The 23,182-nt window shown below is 35.1% G+C and overlaps 1 protein-coding gene across 16 annotated transcripts in view; it reads left to right on the forward strand.

Moving 5' to 3' along the window:
• Window positions 1–5,743: 5,743 nt before the first annotated feature.
• LOC143245023 (E3 ubiquitin-protein ligase LRSAM1-like) overlaps window positions 5,744–23,182 on the forward strand; it is a 161,205-nt gene continuing 143,766 nt past the window's right edge. For 3 of the 16 annotated variants that reach the window (XM_076490782.1, XM_076490787.1, XM_076490789.1), the window contains exons 1-2: window positions 5,744–5,883; window positions 21,360–21,467. In XM_076490782.1, the coding sequence (XP_076346897.1) occupies window positions 21,393–21,467 (75 nt within the window). In that variant the 5' untranslated portion in view covers window positions 5,744–5,883; window positions 21,360–21,392. Of the gene's footprint in view, window positions 6,195–7,082; window positions 7,244–21,359; window positions 21,468–23,182 lie in introns of all 16 variants that reach the window. The other 13 variants (XM_076490781.1, XM_076490786.1, XM_076490790.1 and 10 more) reach the window with 8 other exon arrangements.

Raw genomic sequence — 23,182 nt, forward strand, 5'->3', positions numbered from 1 at the left:
CCCACATCTATAGCGATAAATTTTTTACAAACTTTTTATGTGGCATCTTGTCAAATACTTTCTGAATATCCAGATCGAAGCCTTTATCCTCGTCAATATAGGCTGTAGCCTTTTCAACGAATGCCAAGATATTTGTAAGTTAAGATTTTTCCTTTGTGAAATCATATGGACTATCCAATAAAATTCTAAAATTTGTTAAATGGCTTTGTATAGCATATTTTAACTGACTTTTCGAAATTTTCCCACAACTGACGTAAGACCTATTGATTGTTTAGAATTAAACACAATGTTACACAATAGGCTATTTGTACACTACCCACCACGGGTATCAAAACTCGGTTTCTGGCGGTGTGGATCCGCAAACAAAGAGATATGCCACTATCTGGCGTGCAATTACTCGAACAGTTTTATTACCTTTCTTACAAAGAGGAGTTACGTTAGCTAACTTCCAATCCTCTGGAACCTGCCTACTGGTCAAGAGCAGACAAAAATAGTAGTAAGTAGCTCACACATCCAGTTTTTAACCTCTTTTAAAACCATTGATTACATATTATCCGGCTCAGTAGCCTTATCGTTTTTTGAACTTTCCAATATTTCTTAACTACCTCAGAATTAAATTGATCGTAGTCCTAAAATTCCAAAGCAGACAGATCATAAGAGTTAGTTTGTTTGTTTTGTTTTTTGTAATTTCGCACAAAGCTACTCGAGGGCTATCTGTGCTAGCCGTCCCTAATTTAGCAGTGTAAGACCAGAGAGAAGGCAGCTAGTCATTACCACCCACCGCCAACTCTTGGGCTACTCTTTTATCAACGAATAGTGGGATTGACCGTCACATTATAACTCCCCACGGCCATGTTTGGCGTGACGCGGATGCGAACCCGCGACCCTGAGATTACGAGTCGCACGCCTTAACGCGCTTGTCCATGCTGGGCCAATAACAGTTAGTACTAATATATATATATATTATATATTGATCAAGCGTGGCGTAGTCACTAGCGTGTAGAACTGAGGGTCCAAGGTTTCACGGTCCATGATCCATTGCTACAAATCACGCTTAGCATTTTGAGGTGCATTATAAGAGCGACAGTCAAATCCATTTACGCGATTACAGTAGTGTAAGATTTGACAGCGAGTGTTGTGGACTAGTTGCTTTCCCTCTAATTTAACAAGTCTAAATTAGCGGTGGTAAGCTGAGACGCTATAAAGAGTAATATATAAAAAGCTAAATAATCAAAAGAATTATGTGTGTGCATGCATAGGAAGCTTTTAAACTTTAATAAAATATGCAGACATGAAATTAGGAGAAAGAAAGTATGGACGATGTCACAATATGCACCAAGAAAGAAGTGTGTGTTGATAGTACTATGCATTGTAGAGGGAAATATATTCAGGTAATGCATCAGCCATCTAATGGAACCCTTTTTCAAATAGCAGTGTTTAGTTGTTAAGATTTTACTTGTAAATTTCATCATTTGCTGACAAATACTTTAGGTACCAATACTCTCACCCTTTTAAGCAGAAACACGTGAGCAATATCACTGAGTTTTAATACATTCGCTCGATATATAACTTTCTAAAGCGTCACGAGATCTGATTTATCTTGCTAGATAAGTCAGTTGATTTGTCATATTTGATTAGACAATTCGATTTGAAGTGTCCTTTGTACTAGAAGTTTTCGGTACCATGTATTGTGAAATCATACTATAATAGAACTCTTGCTTATATGATATCCGAAAAACATTTTTATTACGTGATGTGTAACCCCCAATCTCACGAAATTTTTATCATGTGTGCATGCAGATTTGCAATAGAGATCACAATTTATCCCAGCGCCTCACGAAGACAGAGGCGTAGCCAAGGGGGGTTTAGGGGTTAACCCTCCATGGACCCAAACATTTTAGACAAGTTCAGTTGCCATCTGTGAAGTTTCATAAAGATCCGTGATTGCATGGCAGATAATTTCATACACAACAAATGGTCAAATGCAAGTTTCTGATTGGAGACTCTTTTAATACAGCAAGTTTTGTCAGAACTAGGGAAATACAATCGAATATCTGTGAAAGGTTCAAACGTCTGTTCGTTCTTTCCAGGATATTTATAACACACTTTGGTTCAACTTTATGTCACGGTGAATGTACAATGAGGTCAGGCCATTCAATCGATCGTCAGTGGTGGTATTTTTCAAATACGTTTTGAGTCTTCTGAGAGTTGAAAACGAATGCTCAACTGAGCATTGCACACTGCATATGCATCTATGACATTTTTTGGTCTGTTGTTCGCAAGTAATTTGTACCAAACCCTAAGTTCAACTACTGCAGCTAATGAAGTGCTGTTAATGTCAGTCTTGTATATATTGGCCAACTTTTTAATTTGGCTACATTGTTGTCCTGTAGGTTCTAACCGTTCTGTGGTAGTAGACACATGAAGTTTGTAAGGAGAGTTTTGTGACTGGACGTATTTGTGAAAGAAAGTGATCAACAAATGGCACAAATATAACAATACGAAAGTACTCCTCAGGGCTAGTGGTTTGTTGGTTAGCACGGTACATCTCTCTTTTAGCCTGCCTTGGCATTATGATGTCAATTTGAAGCTCACTACACAGAGTTTGAGCCTCACAGAAAATGTTGTACACTTTGCAGCATTAACCCTGTTTACCAAAGCATCAAGAACATTAGTATTACAGGCACTGATGATTTCATTTTGAATTTGAAGACTCAGATAAGTAGCATTTCTCTTTGTACTTTTAAGGCTTGCTGAAAGCTTGACATCACCCTTTGCCCTGTAGCACAAAATTGCCCGAAAATTCCTATCATTACTGATGGGCTTCTCATCAGTTTCACCAACAAACATTGGACCAGAATCATATTTTCCCCTCAAAGCTAAACCCTGTCTCCCACACAGCAATACAGTATCAATAATAGGCATTAAATATTGCCGGTTCTGTTCAATTTCTTGCTTGTAAGTTGCATCAAGCTGCAAGTGCACAGATGAACTTGTGTTTACGACCTGTAGAAAATTGTTAGTTTTTTCTTTGCTGTCTTGGTGGTACTGTTTCAATTCATGTTACTTTAAGTCTTCAACAGCCTTCTTCCAGTTTGTGTATGGAAATTTCACTAATTATCCCAATTTCTGGCTTCCAACACCAGTACCAGGAGAAAAAAGACAGCAGTACTTGCAGAAAGCACCCTCTGCATGTTGACTGTAGTATAGCCATCTCCACTGTGAAAGCCAACGATGCTGAAAACGCAGCTTTCTTGGACCACACTGGGGGAAAACATGATCACTCCCTGGCTTGCAGGCATTCTCAAGGAGGCACTTTTTGGTTTCAATATTTATCTAAAAGAGACAGAAAAACATAGTTCTAATAAAGTTATTTTGCACATAGGAAAATTTGTTATGAGAGTACAATAACCTTGAAGAGAAAGGCTTAGAGCTGTGCTTCACAGAGCAGGCCTAACATCCTGTGGCTGTAGGCCTACAATCACTAGCAGCAATGAATATTCAGTCTAAAACTCATCAGGGTGTTTGCATGATTTTTAGTACAAAATTATTATAATGAGGAGTCGACTTACCTGTTTACCAATGCTGACATCATCAGAAATGTAATTTCCAATGACCCAGACTGGACCTCAGGTGGTAGTAGCAGCACTGGTAGAAGGCCACGGTGATGACTCTGACAATTCAGTTGACAATTCTGATTAAACCAGATTGGCTGCAGCAGATTGATCAGGTTCAGTCTCATGAATGGGTTTAAAGAACCCATGCAGTGTCTTTTGCTTTTTCAGGCTTGACATAGTGAATGATTGTTTATCGCAACTTTTGTTTGTGAACGTCACATTCAGAGTACCATTGGCGCTATCTATAGTGAATAATTCACTATAGCTGGCACCAGTGGTACTAGGTTAGTGCCATGGTGCAATCCTCTGTTTATTTGTGAAGTTAATTCTTGAAATCCAGGGAATCTGAACATACACTGCCCATTATATTTGAATACAGATTATAGACACTATACATATATTTTGCACTCTCCTGAGCGACTCTATATTTTATATGTTGATGACAGGACTGTAGGCTTACTTTGCTGGGCCTGATAACTTTAAGTTATATATTATATATATAGGCCAATATATTTATTTATGATTAAAAAAATAAGACAAACACCTCAGTGTGCCATTCTGGAATTTGCCCAAAAGGTAGTCTCAGAATGCATAATTCAGGCTTTTCTTTTATGTTTTTATTTAATTTTCCGGGGAGGCATGCTCCCGGAACCCCATAGCATGGCTTCGCGCCTGCGGCGCTTGCATTAAGCACTCAAACTTACCCTGAACGGAGAACTTTATTTTTCTCCATTCTCAGGGTGCAGGTATGACATTATGTTTGTTTTTTTGTTGTTTTTGGAATTTCGCACAAAGTTACTCGATGGCTATCTGTGCTAGCCGTCCCTAATTTAGCAGTGTAAGGGAAGGCAGCTAGTCATCACCACCCACCGCCACCTCTTGAGCTACTCTTTTACCAACGAATAGTGGGATTGACCGTCACATTATAACGTCCCCACGGCTGGGAGGGCGAGCATGTTTGGCGCGACGCGGGCGCGAACCCGCGACCCTCGGATTACGAGTCGCACGCCTTACGCGCTAGGCCATGCCAGGCCTAATGACATTATGAATGAGGTACACAAGGATCAAATGCACTGACGCTATTTATAGAAATATAATGGTACTGTCTGTTGTATGTCCATGTAAATACTTGGCAGAGTGTGAATGGATCTTCACCAAGAGGTTTATTAGGTCCATGAGGAAATACACAGACATTTTCAGTTTTGCATTTTTGGGGTTTTTAATAGAGTTTTGCGATTTGTTTGTTTTTTACCATTACTTCGCCATTGCTGACGAATCTTCACCAAATTTGGCATGAAGGTTTGTTGAGTCCATGTGGAGATACACGCAAATTTATGGTTTCATATTTTATGTTTTTATGGATGTTGTGGGTGTCTGTTTTTTAATTGTATGTAAAGGAAACAACTTTTCATGTCCTAAGAATTTACATAATTTCCTTTCGGTGTACGGGTATCCCAGCTAGTAGGTTTAACACCCCTTTCCATTAACTTCTCAATCATTGAGACGTACTGCACAATTATCAAATTTATCTTAACTTTATGTATCAAACATGATAAGCGAGAGTAATCTAGGCGGGTCCCTTAAATTTTTTAAAACTTTAAATATTGCCTTTACATTTTATAAATTTTGTGCATTGAGATGCAAAATACTACTTTAAAAATTATTCCTACTCTGAGCACAGTTTTCTCTTTAATACACACATCGGCAATGAAATATGATAAAGAAGTCTTTTTTATACAAATCTTGTGTTTTTGTGTTTTTCTTATAGCAAAGCCACATTGGGCTATCTGCTAAGCCCACCGAGGGGAATCAAACCCCTGAATTTAGCGTTGTAAGTCCGTAGACTTATTGCTTTACAAGCAGAGGGCTAATTCAAAGCTATTAAATGAACTAGCTGTGCTCTATTTGCCACCGGTCCCCCGCTAGTACAGCGGTAAGTCTACAGACTTACGGCGCTAAAATCAGGGGTTTGATTCCCTTCGGTGGACTCAGCAGATAGTCTCATGTGGCTTTGCTATAAGAAAAACACACACTATTTGCCACGGGGAATCGAACTCTAGAATTTGCCATTATAAATATTTAAACTTGTCTTTAACTGACCAGAAGGATATGGATGAGATCTTATTACGTCATCCTTACCGGAAAGTCAGTAAAGAGATGCAATATGACTTGTTACCAACCTTATTGTGACATTATATCAAAATTATATTAATACAATACTTCTCTTTTTACTCTTGATTTAATACAGTGGAGCTTGAAATAACTGGTAATTATTAAATACAAATGAAGTATAAACAATTTTATAGAAGCTTTATCTGAATTCTGTCTGTTTGTTTTCAAGATATCAGTTTAGTAATTTAGTTGAAGGAAACGGACGATAATTATTTCCATCAAGAGTTTTTTTATTGTTGATTTCAAAAGTTTGGTGAAATTAATGTTTGTGTGTACTTTACAGAGTAAGCCAGTATACACAAAAGCGTGGGTTATAGGAATGTGTTACGATTTTAGTTCCATACCTCCAGAAAGGTATTAATAAAATAAATTATTTGATGTGGGATTTCACACATATTTAACATTGTAAGTTTGTGACCGAGTTGAACTATATTGTTTTATTTTCAGGTTTCAGTAGAAGTTTCAAGGACATGTTTTATAGAAATTAGACTAAAATTTAAGCATAATGTTTACAATAATTTGAATAAACTTAGCGCGATTGCTTTAGATTAACTTGAAATTGATAAGCCTGATACTATGATTTAGTTTTAATAATAGTTACAACTATTGCTGTTAACTCCAATAGCATTTTTAACAGATATAAATTATTTTGTTATCATTCTAACGTATGTTATAATTAAAATGTTTATATTTTGTACCGTTAACCTTATTATTTGAGAGACAAAATATCTTTCTTGACTAAATTGTCTAGCTGTACAGCATTACATTATTAATGATTTAACAAGTGGATCAAATGCCATTTTTCATTTTTTTTTGATAATTCAGTAGGTTTAACACCCCTAACTTAATTTCTCACATTGAATGTGATTCTAACCTTATGAAGGAGGCAATGATGGGTTTTAAAGTTTAAAAAATATTAACGTAAAATTGATTTATTGCATTAATTTGGCAATATGAGTGTGACACTAGTGACATTAGAATACTTCTCAGTTTTAAAATTAAACTGGAAAACTTTCCTCAAGCTTTTGAGTTTGAAGATCCATAGTGTTAAAGAATTCTTAATGAGTGTTGATAGTCTGTTGACCATGACATACTTTAAATTACAAATATGTTAAGCATATAGAATTAGTGTAATTTTTTTGTTTTAATAATTAAATGTGAAATAAGATGTGTAAGATTAGTCTCTTCCATTCTAAAACTAAATTTAATCAAAATAGTCTTTGCAATAAGGGAATAAATTGTAGAATATACTTTGGTTACTGTAACAGTAAGCATGTTGTATATTCATCTTAGATTCACTGAATGTTAGGGCTATGTGAAGATTTTTTAGAAGGCTTGTAAGCTCTTGCTTATGAACTTTGAAGAAATGAAAATAACAACTGGTGTTATTTGTATGAAATGTACTGAAAGATTTTGAGAGAAATATGTCATTGAGGTTAACAAAAATAATACAGGTATGTGAAAGAAAAAAGATAAGCATTCCCAAGATTTAAATAACATTAATATACTTGCTCTTTTCAGTAACTGGGGATTTGTGCATTTAGTATGAAGAGCAAATGGTGATTTATTTTAGTGAGTGAAAGAAAGAAGAAACTAATATTGAAATGAAATGCAATTATGGAAGACTTTTACATTGATCTCAAATGATACAATATTACTTTTTAATTGTATTGTAGAATAGTTGATTTGAGAAAGCAAAAGGTTGTTTATAATAGGTTCATTCCACTTCTAGTGAAACTTAACTCATTATTATTGTATTCATTACAAGTCAGTACTTAGGCTTCATTTTTCTTATTTATATTTATGATATTGATAATGGCAAAATTATTGAAGTTTCTGGATGATATTAAACTTGTATTGCTAGTTGTATTGAGAATAGTGGGGTGTTGCAGAATATAAAGACAATGCTTTGCAAGCAAATAATAGCTTTTCCAAACCTGAAATAGATACATCTGAAAACAACAAATCTAAGTTTACAATTTGCCTTCTCTCTGCAGTTAAAAAATGTAAAAAAAAACATACATTTCATATGAAACAAACACGTGCACAACTATCACATGAAGCACAAACCATGATATGGCCTTGTTACAAAAAGTAACATTCAGGGCTAAACTGCCAGTGATCTTGACCACATTTAGTAAGTTCTGAATTGGAGCTCTAGAAAATTTAAATTTTATAAGCATGATTCTTTAACTTCTAGTCTGTATGAGAATAGTATGTGTGATATTTGCATATCTTATTGGCATTTTATGTATGCCAAAATCATGATTAGATTGTTTACACAGATAGGAATAAGTTCAGGTAGGTTAGCAATGTTAATCAAAGAGTAAATTTATTAGTATCAGACTTTAATTTTATAAAAACTATAATAACTAGCAGAAATACTGCCTTATAAGTGAATATTTGTGGTACTACTAATCATAGTATCCATAACTCATTGAAAATAATGAGAAAAGTGAATATTTTCTAAAAAAAGGATTTTTTTGGAAAGTGCTGTGTGGGAAAAGTGTTTGGATTATGCTGATATAAACTGTAATGTTTTTATATATTAAAAGTTATACCCCTTATTGAAAAGAAAACAGTTTGTTTAGAACTTTTTTATTAATAGTACTGTATTTTCAAATTACATCAAGAAAGATATAATCCAATCCTCATGTACAGTCCTAATGAAAGTCACATTCATGTTCGTTCAATGTTCTGAAGAGATTACTTATATTTAAAATTGTATTTTGTGATAAAGAAATGGTTGTTGCACATATTTTAGTTATTTTTCTAAACTGTGTGAAACATGAATACCTAAAGTGTAACATTTTTTGTATTGGTTTATGTTTGTGGTGACATTTAATAGGTGGTGTTACATTGTTTTTATTATATTGGTTACATACATAGATATATACTTATTGTATTCATTATAGTGAGATATGCCTCTCATTGTGCATTTGAGAGTAAAAAGATTGTTATGGGGGATTTCCTTTCTTTGTTTAGTGATTATTTTGTTTTAGTCTTGGTAAAGGAAAATGTACAACTGAAAATGCAATTTTGCAAGAGCTTGTGGATAATAATTTGCATGGTTTTATTTATTACTTTAGTTGTTATTGAAACAAAGTTAATAAAAGCTAAGTCCTGAATTTTAGGAAAGCCATATCTTAGGGACATTAAACCATATGATTTGAAATATAGAATGGGTGTCTTTTATAAATGGAAAACAGTTTAATGGAGTTTGGAATGTTTTTGTTCTTTCAGGCTATGTGATATATATTTCGGTGAAATCCGATATATATCTCCAAGTGTTATGTTCAAACTTTCAGTTTAATGAAAGATGACATTCTTACAAATTTTTATAGCTTGATAATACAAGTAAAATAGGTGATAAATGACTTTTGCTTTTCTTAGTTTTTATTTTTGTCATTACTTTTAACTTGTATAGTTTTAGTGCAGTATGGTTTTTGCAAGTTATACTGATTCTAGCATTGTAGATATGCTTCTGGAAGCAGGACAACTGTCTTTTGCTTTCACTGAATTCATGAATTAATCAAGCTGGCATTTTTCCTTTCAATTGTATTCATGTTAACTGTTCCATTCAAAATCCAAGGATAGAACAGATATGACTTCAGTAGAATGACAAAGGCAGCTGAAACAATTCAGTTTAATGATTTGGCTATGTGATATGTGAAAAGGGCATAAGCTTAGAATAAATAAAAAAGTCCATAACATTACCACCACTTTTAAAGAAGGTAATGAAAGTTACTGTTGATATTATAGTGCTGTAAGTAATTCCTTTGTTTGCAGGTTCTTTTAAGTTATCTGATGAAAATAATTCATTGTCCAGTTGGGTGATGGTCACAAAGTATTTTATTTTATACTGTCATATTATTATAAGCTTGAACTTGTAGGCCAAAGTTAACAAATGTGCTGTTGTACAATATAATATATACAAAAATTAACTTATTTCTTCAATGCATTGTAATAACAAATACTGACAACAACAACAACTCTTAACTAACTCATGTTTATGTCACTAAGACTTATTCTAGAGGGTTCTAAGACTAATGTGTAGTTACTGATGCATTACATTGCTTAAAATCTGGCTAGCAGACAAATAACAGTGTTAAAAATATAACCTATGGTAGTTGTCATATTAGTCTTGTATCTGTAGTAGAACTAATTGAGCACTAAACGTTATTGAGATGCAGACTTTTCTTAGTCCATACATATCACTCGTCATTACTGTCATGTATAAATCACATACTTTTGTGCTACTTAACTCGTGAGTAATTTTCAGTTCAAAGTCTAAACTACTACTACAACTTAAATTATGGTGTCATTACTCAGTAGATGATGAGCATAATCCTGTCCAATACAATTATTGTTGATTTGTTTTAGAGAGATATGCTAAGTTGTAAATTATAAATGGTTGACTTGAGAGATGAAAAGGAGTGATGGGAGTGGGTCAGCCTTTTCTTTTCCAAAACATACATACCATTTACTGACACTATAGCTATTTCATGGTATCCAGAGTTTCTTCAACTTTATCCATCTAAACATTGATTTATTGGGTAGAGATGCCTTGTTGGAAGGTGTTTGTTTACCATCTGATGCCCTCAAGGAGTTATGGGAAGCTCCTTTTCTCTGTCCCATGTTGTTTGCTGAAGTTCCAGAGACACTGAAATCACTAATTGATATTGCCATTTACATTATTCATTATTATCATTGGCCTTTTGCATTTCTTTGATTCCTGCTGATAATTTGGAAGTTTTGGCCCTCCTCGTATTTTCCAACCCCCAACTTCAGTCCTTTAACTTATTGGATCCCACAGTGCAGCCTATCTTTAAGGTTTCTCTGCCAAGACAGACCAGTGATAAGTTATTTCACCATGGATCCATGGGTACTCCTTGTTCTGGTATCAGAGCATCAACTTCTCAATTATGCTCACACCCTGTTGCTTCTTCATTTCTAACTGATCCATAGGGACTGGAGCTCTGTTTTCAGGCCATAAGCAGGTTGTTGGCCAAAATGGCAGTAGAGAAGGTCAGTCCCATTGTTTCTGAATTTTATTCCTGTTTATTCATTGTACCTAAGAAAACAGGATCTTGGCATCCAGTCATAAATCAATAAATATTTGGATTCTCCTTGATTTACAGTGGAATCTTTTCTCATCTTTTAATAGCACTTTGTACCAGGGTTTTAGATGACCGAGTTCAATGTTACCAATGCTTATCTCCACATTCCCATAGCAGAATCATCCCACAAATTTTGACAGTTTATGCAAAAGGATCAAGTGCTGTAGTTCAGGATTCAACCTTTTGGCTTCACATCAGCACCTTATTATTTCTTCAGCATTGTTTGAGCTTTTTATTGTCAACTGCATTCCTTAAGCCTGTGTACACATCATTATATAGACAGTGACTCCTTGTGGCTCCATCTTGTCAGTTGGCAAAACAATTCACCTAGATTCTTCTTTCAGAAGCCACAAAGGCAGATTTTCTTATCAGAGTGAAGCCATCTATTCTTTTGGGTGTGTTTCTCAACACACTTTTATCAGATTCAACTGACTTCCATTAGGTTTTAAGCTATGGATAAAACAGTCAGACTCGTACTTGTGTCTCTTTCTCTTGCATGAATAGCTCTTTCTCTCTCCCTTTTAGAGATGTAAGCATCCCATGTATCACTCTTTTTTTTTTTCTTTTTTTTTTTGGAATGAGCACATATGAGGTCCTTTCAGTGGTCAGTGTGGAGCCAGTGGATCGTGTACTCCAGTCCTTTGGATCACCTTATCTAATAAGTATGTGGTTCATACTAACTCATTTATGGGTATCAGGAGTAGATTGTTTATTCACTGGGATCCTTTAATTTTCCATGATTCATCTCCCATCACTTTACGAAGGTGGTTCAGAAAATTGATTCCTGTTGCCCATAATGGATTTTTATAGAACAGGAGTATTCTACAAATTACATTTTGCCAGATTTGTCATATTCCAATGTCATTAGCCTCCTGGTTGAATTGCCTTCTGGAAGACATTGTGCAGGCTGGTATGTGGACTTTTCTCATTACTTGCGTGATCTGACAGTTTCCTCTTCTGAGAAATTTTTACTACCTTCTGCTGCTATTTTGAATACATCTGCTAGATTTTAACTTGGGATAAGTAAGTTTCTCCATCTAATTTATCTTATTTCCAGGGTCTCTTCACTTTTCACAGGATCCCATTTTGTAATGATTATTGCCCAGACAGGTGTGCTTTATCATTCCAATTCTGTATTAACCACCATGTTTGTTATAATAACTGTGGGTTGCAGTAGGTTTTGTAGACATGGGGTGTTCCATAAGTTCATCTAGGTCTCTACTGGATGGTATTTTCCTGGACTATCATGAGTAAATTTAAAGGAGGTCCTGCCAGTCATTGGATTGAATCAATCAGGATCAGTTTGCTTTTAAAAATTTAGGGAACTTTGTTAACTTATTGTACTGTTTCCAGAGCATGTTTTTTCAGGATCCCCCAATTAACATATCCTTTCAGGTTCTACTAATGGAACTAGGGAGTTTTTCCACATCCAACTTCTTGTCACAGGAGAGGTTGTCAAAGGTTTTTCTTCCAGAGCATCAATGTGTGTTCCTTCGATCTTGGAGAAGAGGGAAAACTTAGGGCTCTTTTAAATTGGCCCTGGTGAAATACTGTAATGTAAAAGAGATTTAACAAGGGTTCACTGAAGGGAAACATTCACTTATTAACATGTTGATATATTTGGTTTTTTGTTTGTTTTTTGAAAATGTTATTTCTTAACTGGATGACAGAGAGAGAGAAAAAATAAGTCTGGTGTACTGAGCTTTTGTAAAGGTTTCACACACAAGGTTAAGAAAATCACACCGATAGTGTTTGAGGTAACAAATGAATTGAAAAGTGTAAAGGTAAAAGAAAGTATTTAGAGTTGCTATAAATATACTATTCAAAGTTTCAAATTAGACCTTTGTTATTAGTGATATGTTTCGTCAGACTTGTGTTAATAACAGGAGAGAAGCACAGTTTATAAGCATACTGATAAAAATAAACTCTTAGGTATTTCTAGTTAGTTGTGTGCATATTCAAGAACTATAAGAGGATTTAGATTGATTATGTGGGTTGTAATTTGTGATACTATGTTTTACATAAATGAAAAGCCAGTTAACCTACTCTGTAACAAATTGCCAATAAAAACCCAAATTAATTCAGTGTCTTTACTGTTATCTTTGGTTTCCTCAACTTCAGTAGGATGCAACTTGCATTTTTACATTTTAAGCCACTCTTCCTCTTATCTTTTATACTCTATCCATATTGCAAAACCTTAACCATATATCTATTTCAAAATGCATTTATGTAATCAAAATAATCTGCATTTAAGAGTGTTTTAGTTATTCTCATTATTTCAAAATTTTCTGTTCTTACCAGTGCTCTGAAGTCATCTGTTTTAGTTCTTATACTTCTAGCAATACAATTGTTGCAATTAAGCCTATCCTTAGAACTTATTCTGCACCTAATTCATATGATAAAATTTTCTCTAAACCTTATTTTTTTGCATTTAGTGTGTTGTGCCTCTTATCATATTCTGGTCCTGGTTCATATCTTCTCTTACTTTATAGCCCTTGCAAATAAGCCAAACCATACCTCATTTAATGTAAACCATTTATTTCAAAAGCTCTCTTCTCCAGTTGCTCTGATCCTACAAGTACAACTAGCCTGTTAGTTCATTCTTATATATTAATCTAAGCATAGCACTTAGCCCTAGTGATGTACTTATAATTTCATCTTCACAATTTTTGATAGCATCCCTGACACAATTAAGTTATGGTCTTTACCTTTAAGTGTTCTTATTAATCCTTGTACTTATTAATTCCTCCAGCCTAATTTTCCCGCCATCATAAACCCCTATATGCAAAACAAAATATGCATCATACAGTCCTGTAAATAATTAGGACACCCTATGAAAGCCTGTGTATTTTTGTAACATATTTGGATATATAGATATTTAATCTCAAGTTTAACAATACTGAGAGATTATAGGAATATAACTAAACAATTAAAACTGAAAAAAAGACTTTTCAGGATCTTCTGTAAATGTCATGCTACAAAAATACATATTTGAACTGAGGAAAGTCTAAGGACACCCTACCCCCAAATAGCTAGTGAAATAACTGCAGTGAGACACTTCTTGTAGCCATCTACCCGTCTCTGACATCGGTCTGAAGAAAGTTTGCCCCACTCCTCAATGCAGAATTCTTTCAACTGAGAGATGTTTTAGGGGTTTCTTGCATGTACAACTCGTTTCAAGTCACCCCACAGCATCTCAATGGGATTGAGATCTGGGCTTTGATTCGGTCATTTCAGGACTCTCCAATTGTTAGTTTTCAGCCAGTCCTTGGTGGGTTTACTGGTATGTTTTGGGTCATTGTCGTGTTGCAGGGTTCAGATCCACTTCAGCTTTAATTTTCTTACAGATGGTCTCACATGATCCTCAAGCACTCTCTGATACACAGTAGAATTCATGGTGGATTTTATGATTGTGAGCTGTCCAGGTCCTGCTGCAGCAAAGCAGCCCCAAACCATGACACTTCTGCCTCCATGCTTCACAGTTGGTATGAGTTTCTTTTACTGGAATGCTATATTTGGTTTATGCCAAACATGTCCTCTGTTCTGGTGTCCAAATAATTCAGTTTTGGACTCATCTGTTCAAAGAACATTATTCCAGAAGTACTGGTCTTTGTCTACATTCTCTCTGGCAAACTTCAGTCTGGCCTTGATGTTTCTCTTGATGTCTGTTCTTGGGGTGAACTTGCTTGGACGACCAGACCTGGGCATGTTGGCAGTTGTTTTGAAAGCCCTCCACTTGTTGACTATTTTCCGAACAGTGGAATGGCTAATTTCAAAATCTTTTGAGATCTTTTTAAATCCCTTACCAGACTCAATAGTTGCTACAATTTTCTTTCTGAAGGTCTCAAACAGCTCTTTTGCTCTCACCATGGTGCTCATTCTCACTTCAACAGTAAGGAGCACACCAAACTAAATGTCTGAGGTTTAAATAGGAAGCCTCATTCACAATTCTGAGTAATGATCTTCTACTCATGTGCACCTGGTGTGATACACCTGTGTGCAAGTTGAGCAATTTTATGTGGGTATAAATGTGGGTATGTCCTAACTATTTCCTCAGTTAGAATATGCATTTTACAGAAGATCTTGAAAAGTTTTTTCTTCAGTTTTAATTGTTTAGTTATATTCCTATAATTTCTCAGTATTGTTAAGATTGAGATTAAATATCTATATATCCAAAAATATTACAAAAATACATAGGCTTTCATAGGGTGTCCTAATTTTTTCACATGACTGTAGCTAGCCCTCTTTATTATATCTTGTTTTGTCAGTTATATCTTCCCTCTGTGCCAATAGGTAACATAATTTAATTCTTTTTTTTTTTTTTTTTACTCCACAGACTATAATATTTACTTGCCTTGTAAAAGGAATCACCTGTAACTCCTTCAATTTATCATCCACATCCTTCTCTGAACCTTTTGTTTTCCTTCTCTCCATTAGGTCCTTTAAAATGAAATCCCCTACTTTTAGGTTCAGCTCTAATGTTACTTCCTGAAAGTAATTGTTAGCTGATATATTTCTTTCTTGTTAAAACTTAAATTTCTCTTGAAATCCTGTTGCCATTTCCCATAGTTTACCCTTCACTTTATCTGTTGCTTCTATGTTAATTAGAATAGCTTCCTCGAGTCTGCAGACTTCACATACAAGTTGCACACTTTCACTACTAGTACTAGCTTTTTTACAAGTGCATACCATTCCAGAGTTCTCAAATAAAACCCATTAATTGCACCCATCACATCCAACAAATTCTGAATGCTTAGCTTCAGCACTTGTTTTAATATTATATTTGTAGCCTGGAAATAAATAATCAAAGCTAAATGTAAGTACCAGTAACTTATTGTCAACACTACACTGCTAAAACTTTTTTTAAGAAGTCAAAGGATGGCTATCATGATGGTATCTGGTATAGAAAGGATGTCCTAAGGTTCTAGAAAGAAAAAAAGGGAATCTGATTGAGGCATTCAAGATTATTAGTGAAATTTAAAGTATAGTTACATTATCTTTTCATTTTTTGTTATTAATTATGAGAACAGTTGGACAAGAGGACCCAAATGTAAATATATGTTTTAGTCATCTTCATCTTAGTTGTATTTTATTTTAATTGGGTGATTGGCCTTTGTAATGGATTACCATAAAATGTGGAGGATGCAGTAAATGTGAAGAAGTTAAAGGAAAGGCTCAATAAATATTTAAATGATCAGGGCTGTACTTGAGTGTTGTATTTTAAATGAATAGGATAGCCTTGATGGACCAACAGGCCTAACCTCTTGCTTTTACTTAAATGTTACATTATGTGATATTATTATAAGTCAAAAGAGGTAATTAGACAAATCACTGATTAGGCTTCCCTTTCAGTATTATGTACAGTTTTGATCTTCGTATCTAAAAAAGGATATTAACTTGTTGCAGAAGGTTCAGATTGACTAGGACGATTTTAGTGATAAAAGGGTTGTCTTGTGGGTGTAGGTTAAGATCACTTATTTGGTGTTAAGAAAGAAAGATGAGGGAGCCTCCCCAGTGGCACAGCAGTATGTCTGTGGACTTACACTGCTAAAAACCTGGTTTTGATACCCATGATGAGTAGAGCACAGATAGCCCATTGTATAGCTTTTTGCTTAATTCCAAACAAACAAATGGAAGATGAGAAATGATCTTAGTTTAAAAAGTTATCTGGTTTATCTAGCAGGAAAATGCACACTGTTACTTTGAATTCTTAAGATAGTAGGTTGAGAGGAAACAAATATAAGGTTTAAAGACAGTTTTGTTTTTCTAACAGGATTATTAGCTTATGAATTAATTTGCTATAGACAACAGCATAGGAGAGTTTAAGAAGGGAACTAAGGAATTTCTTAAGAATAAAAGATTGATTTTATTTTATTTTTACATAACAGATGGGTGTGGAATTACATTTATGACCAGTAAAGGACTAAATGGTTCTGTGTTAAAGAACAAAATTTTCTATTTAAAGCCCGGATATGTCCGTTAAAAAATCAAGTTTGACTGGCACTTTCCCATCTGTCACCGGACATCGTGACCGGGGTCATATTTCTAACATATCAGACACAAATACATCGTCCCCTCAAAAATAAGTGAGGCAAAAGCTGTGTATCACCGCCCAAAGATTTTGCTTAAAAGTATATTCTATAATGAGTGGAAAATAACTTGCAAAAATTAAGATTTAACTTAAGAGAAAAAAAAAAGCAAATTTTGAAAAACGGTTGTGAATGCTCACAAAATACGCTTTTTAGGTCACCTTATCCGTGCCGTCCCTGATAGTCGTGTGACTGCCAAACATTTACAATGATCTGACCATGGCATCCGATAGTAAAAAAACGGGAAAGTCCCATGATCTATTTTAGTTTGGCTTCACGAGCAAGACTAATGAATCAGAAGACAATACTATGGAACCCCAAGTGAAAAAAACCCAAGCTTGTTGACCCAAGCCCAAGTGTTAAAGCAAAAACTGTTACTGCTAGTACTGGCACTAAGCCTACTCGTCGTTTCCAGGATGAATGGAATAGAGGCCGACCATGGCTGGAATATAATCACACTACCAGACTGATGTATTGGTCAATTTGTCAGGGAATATGACCAAAGTAGTGAAAGGCAGAAGAACACCTTCATAACAGGATCTTCCAACCTGAGAACAAGTGCTGTAAAGGAGCATGAAAACAGTCATGCCCACAGTCTAAGTTGTCAAGTTAAGACAGCAAAAGAAACACCTGATTTAACTCCCATGATGAAAGAATTGAGCAAACTTAATCAGACTGAGAAATATCGTTTGCTTGTGCTATTCAGGACTGCCCTTTATATGGCTTTGAATGCCAAACCACTCAGTGATTCAAGAGCTTCTGTTGAAGCTTTGGTATGAACTTGACATTATGTCAATGACAAACAAGCAGTTATCTTTATGAAGTATATTGCAGAAACACACCTGCACATCTCATTATTTTTTGGCATTATGACTGAAGGCTCAACAGACACTGCTAACATTGAACAGGGGATAGTCTATGTAAGATACTTGGACAGTGACTGTTACCCAGTGACCCACTTCCTGTGTCTGCAGTCAGTTGAGAAGGCTGACTCTGAACACTTGTTACAGGCACTAACAGGTAAAGGTTTTTTAATTACCTGGGATGAGAATTTTCTGGATTTATCCTGAATTCCTAATTAAGAAAAATTACAATGGACAATATTTCATGTACATTTGTGTTTTAATTCAGGTTTACATAGTCATTTCATTATTAATATACATCAGTGAAAACTCAAGCATTTTTCAATTGATTTAAACCAAGAAGAACCATGTATTTACCACTAACAGAATTGGAGCTTAATCTGGCACAGCTAGCATAATAGATTATGGAGCAATTGAATTTTCCAAAGTACAAATTTACATTTTTTTTTTTTGAGAGAAAGTAACTAATATTGGGTGCTAATTTTTTGTACTTGCAGCATTGTCCATATATGGCAAGTTTCCCAACTGGCTTGAATCAATTGTATACCTGACAGCTGATGGAGCAGCTGTCAATTTTGGCACAAATAAAGGACTTGTCAACAGATTGAAGGCACAAAAACCTTATTTGATAGGGATCCACTGTGTTAGTCACAGATTGGAACTTGCAATTAAGAAGACCATCAAGGATATCCCTTACCTTGATAGCATCCAAACATTTTTAGCAAACCTATGGAAGTTTTATGACAATTTGCCACAGAAGTGGGCTGGCCTCAAAGAAACTGGTAAACCCAACAACATTGTTGTTAGAAAGCCAACGAAAGGGACAGGAACCCAGTGGGTGACCTACAAAGAGCACACTCTGAAGTCAGTTTCTCATAACTGGCCAGCTTTAGCAGAGGGTTTGTATAAAGTAAAACTGCATGACAAAGGGGAACATGGACAGAAAGCTGCAGGATTATACAGTACTTTGACAAGCCTTAAATTCATCCTGTACATAGACATACTCTTGGCAGTTCTGCCTGTTTTGATATCTCTTAGTCTCAAAATGCAAAACAGTTCTGCTACTGTGAACATTGTTTCTAACAAACTCACTGTTTGCAAAGAGAAGCTGGGCAATCTGAATCATATTGAGAGATCCCAAAAATTGTTAAAGAGCTCACAACATGTGAACAAACTGGTAAGTGATTACATAGAGAAAAGGTGATTGCTATTAGTGGTCAAACAAGGGCTAGAGGCTCAAAAAGTGCCACAAAAGAGACAGTTGCTCAATCCGTGGTTGAAGAAACTGCCATCTTCATAGGTAAAATTGTCAGATTTGAAGAAGTTGATAAGGATTTTATTGGTGCCTTTCAAATTTTTGAACCAAGCAACTGGCCTAAAAGCAAGGAAGCATTGTCATCTTATGGCTGTAATGAACTCCAGACACTATTGGACCACTTTGGTGCTTTGCTAGAAGCTAATGGTTTCAACATTGCAGCTGATATTTGCCAAGCTGACTTACTTGAGACACTGCTTAAAGCCACAAGACTTGCCAAATCAGATGTGTCCCTGGCTTGTAGTGAAAGTGGATTGTGGACCCACATGTTAAGTCAAATTACTGTTGAGGACAGTAAACCTTTCCCTGGATCAACAGTGTTAGCCTTGGTATGCCTCATGCAGGTGATTTCTGTGTCCTCTGCTGAACTAGAACATGCATTTTCCCAGATGGCAGTTATTAAGGATGACTGGCAGTCCAAACTAATAAATGATTCTCTTAATGACTTGATGACAATAAAATTAGCTAAGAATAAGACCTGTGATCTTGCAAGCACAGAATTACTGTGCAAGTCTGTAGAATCCTGGTGGAAGGACAGTAAAAAACCAGATGATTTGTGAGTCTACATGGAACTCATGCACGTAGAGACATTAGAGATACTGAGTTTACATCAGCTGATGTCTTAATGCTGGATGACTAAATCTACCTATTTGATTGATGTGTCATTTTTAATGGATGCAAGGCTTGTTGCTACTTGCTTTGAAATAATGTTTCAGTGCCATAAATAAAACGATTCTGTTTTATATAATAATTGTCTATACTTGATTTCTTGTGTTCAGTAATGTCTGGTGACAATTTTGAGGTGTCCTGCTAAAATTTCATATGTCCGGCAAGTTTTACTGTCCAGTAGGACATGTTCTGCTGAAAATTTCGAATATTTCTACTCCTGTGTGTTGTCTGTATGTTAGATTAGGTTGATCACAATTGTAGCTACAAATAATTGACACTTTTTTTGCTGATGGGTATGAAACATGAGAATTGCTTAGTGTTGTATCTTAGTATTCTCCTTCCTTTTGTTTGAAAAAGTGCACACTTGCTTTCTGGAATGAACACAATGCCTTACTTTCTATCTGTCCTCAAAACAATGCTTTCAAGAACTCATTTTTACTATTTAGAAGGATAAGACATTTAACTTTATTTTTACCTTCTTTATTTCTGTTTTTTAAAGATCGTACTAATGCAGTAGGCTTCCTGTAAGTTGCAGTTGTCTAGTGACCACTTGAGCTACATAATATTTTTAGTTCATGCCAAATCAAACCAACATTTAAATGTTGTAATTAAATTTATAGAATATTTTTCTCTGAATGTAAATTAATAAGATATCAATATAAAAAAATATCTATAAAGTGTATCCATATTTTGTGACTAAAAACAAAAGATCTACATAATGTGTTATAATAGGTAAATGCTAAATGGTGTGCTACATTTCTGGTGTATTAATATCAAGAATAAATTAGTTTCCTCATACTCTTGTACTTTGTTTTCTGCATTGGTTTAAACTAATGCTTCTATGTTTAGTAATTGCAGTTTTTTAAATATTAGTAGTTTTTCTACATTTACAGAAAATAAATTTCACTTGTTTTGGCCCATATTCTGTATGAATTTAGCTTCTAGCTCTGTATTTATCTCTATATTTGTCCAGCCAACCCCTCTCAGTTTTGCAGCTAGCGAGGCCAAAATGGCAGGCAGACTCAGTAGCCCAGGGATTGTTATTTATATGGGGTAGTTAAGGGAACTGAAATGTGCACAGAATCACCCAGACATGATGAAGGTTTAAGAATAGATTTTCAGGGTTGCTGAATCTGAAATCAGTTTGCGTAACTGCTCCTCTTTTGTATCCTAGGGAGTCGCATGTTTACTGTATTTATATACCCACAAAATAAAAGGACCAAACTTGATGTACATGCTTCAGTACTATGAGTAGATGTCTAAACATGGATTTTTTGGGTATGAAGTTCACTCTGGATACCCTTAGAAATAATTTGGAATAATGGAGGAGCTTTATCAGTGCACTTGGGTTAATGCGAATCACAAAGGAACTTTTGAACCTTGCAGCAGAGAATGAATATTTTGTGCTAATATGTATAATTTATACCTTTCACTGGAATTTAGAAATGCATTTCTTTTGGTGAATTACAAATGTTTACTAATTTTAACTAGTTATCTGTTTACTTTTATTCCAGGTTGTTTATTATTTCTAATCCAGAAGTTCCAAAATGCCACTGTTTAAAAAGAACCAAGCTGGTAAAGAAGTGAACTATAAGGCAAGACTGGAACATAAACTGTGTGCGGTAAATGTCTAATTCTTATAAATAACATAGTGCTAACTTAATGATAAATTGTAAAATACATAGCTATTATTGTTTCGTGTATGCCACAAGTGTGTCACTCCTGTGCACCCCTCTGCTCACATTGCTTAACTTAGTCTTGCATGCAAATTATCTTGTGAAATTTCTGTCAGTTATGTGCCACACATCCACTTCACTCATATGTCTGCATTTCTGCTATGCTCTGTAAATGTCATTTCTTGTTTGGCGTTGCACATGTTCAGTTTTTTAGTTTGTATTATCTTCAGTTTTTTTTTCATATTTTAATTTAAATTTCTCTCAGAAAGTTTACTATTTATTATACAATAGTGATACTTGTAACTTATTCCAAAGTGGAAATATTTATATTTCTACTCAATTAAATAAATTAATACTTCATTACAAATTTTTTCTACATTTTTCCACATTTAAAGATATCATTTTGAAGGTTGAACCATCAGCACATTTACACAGGCTTCAGGTGGTGGTGTTGACCGGGGAATTATTAACTTTCCTTTATTGGGAGATATCATCCAATGAATTGACCTTTGTTGTATTTCAACTCAATTTTAGGAGCCTACACTTTTTGAAATGTGGTCTGAAAGATGGAAAGATAAAACATCATACTGGGTCAGGTCTTTCTGATTGACCTACCTGGCTGGCACATATTTATTTGTCTTGGTTTCTTTTCAGTTTGATATGTTTTTTTTTTGTTCTGGATTTATTTTTACCAACCTACGCTTGATAACTTGTGTGAAATATTCTTTTTTGTCCTTTTCTTTATATTTTCTGCTTTTATTTTTGTTTGGATTGGGATGTGTGCTCTTTATTACTTCATTGATTGCAAAACATGTTTCCATTAAATCCATTACAGATTCATTGCTTTGCATCATTCCTTTGATTATAGTTGTTTTTTCCTCCCTCTCTTACCTGCTGGTTTCAGCTTGTTATTTGAATGATCTTTTTTTCCTTGTCTCCTTATTTTCATGATCAATTCCTGGTACCTTCATTCCAGTCAGGAACCTTACCTTTTACCTTCTTTACCTTCATCTCACTCATGTCATCCATTGGTGGTACTTTATTTTTCAAGCACTGGGACAACACCTCATACATTTATACACTTCATTTATACCCTCTTCTTGTAGAGTACGAGAGTCCTTACTACTTAGCTTCTAACAGCTGGGGTGATGGACCATGGAGAAATCCTCTTGAGTGTGCACAATTCCACTCAGTCAAGAGTAGAGAGGTGTTGTTCTATATGTGTAGAAAGTGTATTTATCCTTTTGCCACAGATCTGTTTTCTTTATCTAATTTGTAGTTTGCCCATCCACATTTGTATGGGCTATGAATTTCTGCCTACCATGGACTGTGTGTTTTATTTCTAATACCATTTGGTTTTGGATTATAATTGACCCTCCACATTGTCTTTCTGCTTTTGTCTTGATATACATTCTTATGGTATATTACTGCAGATTGTGCTGGATTTGTATGCTTGATAGTTTAGGTTCTTGGAATGGAGGTTCCTCTTCCCCTGTGGTTCATAGCTCTGGGGTGAATAATTGAGTTTTGTCCTTCTGTCATTGGCTGGATGAGTTATCCCCATTGCCACTTAGTCAGATGCACACCTTGTTTCAGATCTTGTGCAGTCTTCCATGAGTGTGTACTCTCCATAACGAGGGCACGCACCATATGTGGCCTTC

This window comes from Tachypleus tridentatus, chromosome 2 (assembly GCF_004210375.1).
Source record: "Tachypleus tridentatus isolate NWPU-2018 chromosome 2, ASM421037v1, whole genome shotgun sequence".
NCBI classification, from domain to species: Eukaryota; Metazoa; Arthropoda; class Merostomata; order Xiphosura; family Limulidae; genus Tachypleus; species Tachypleus tridentatus.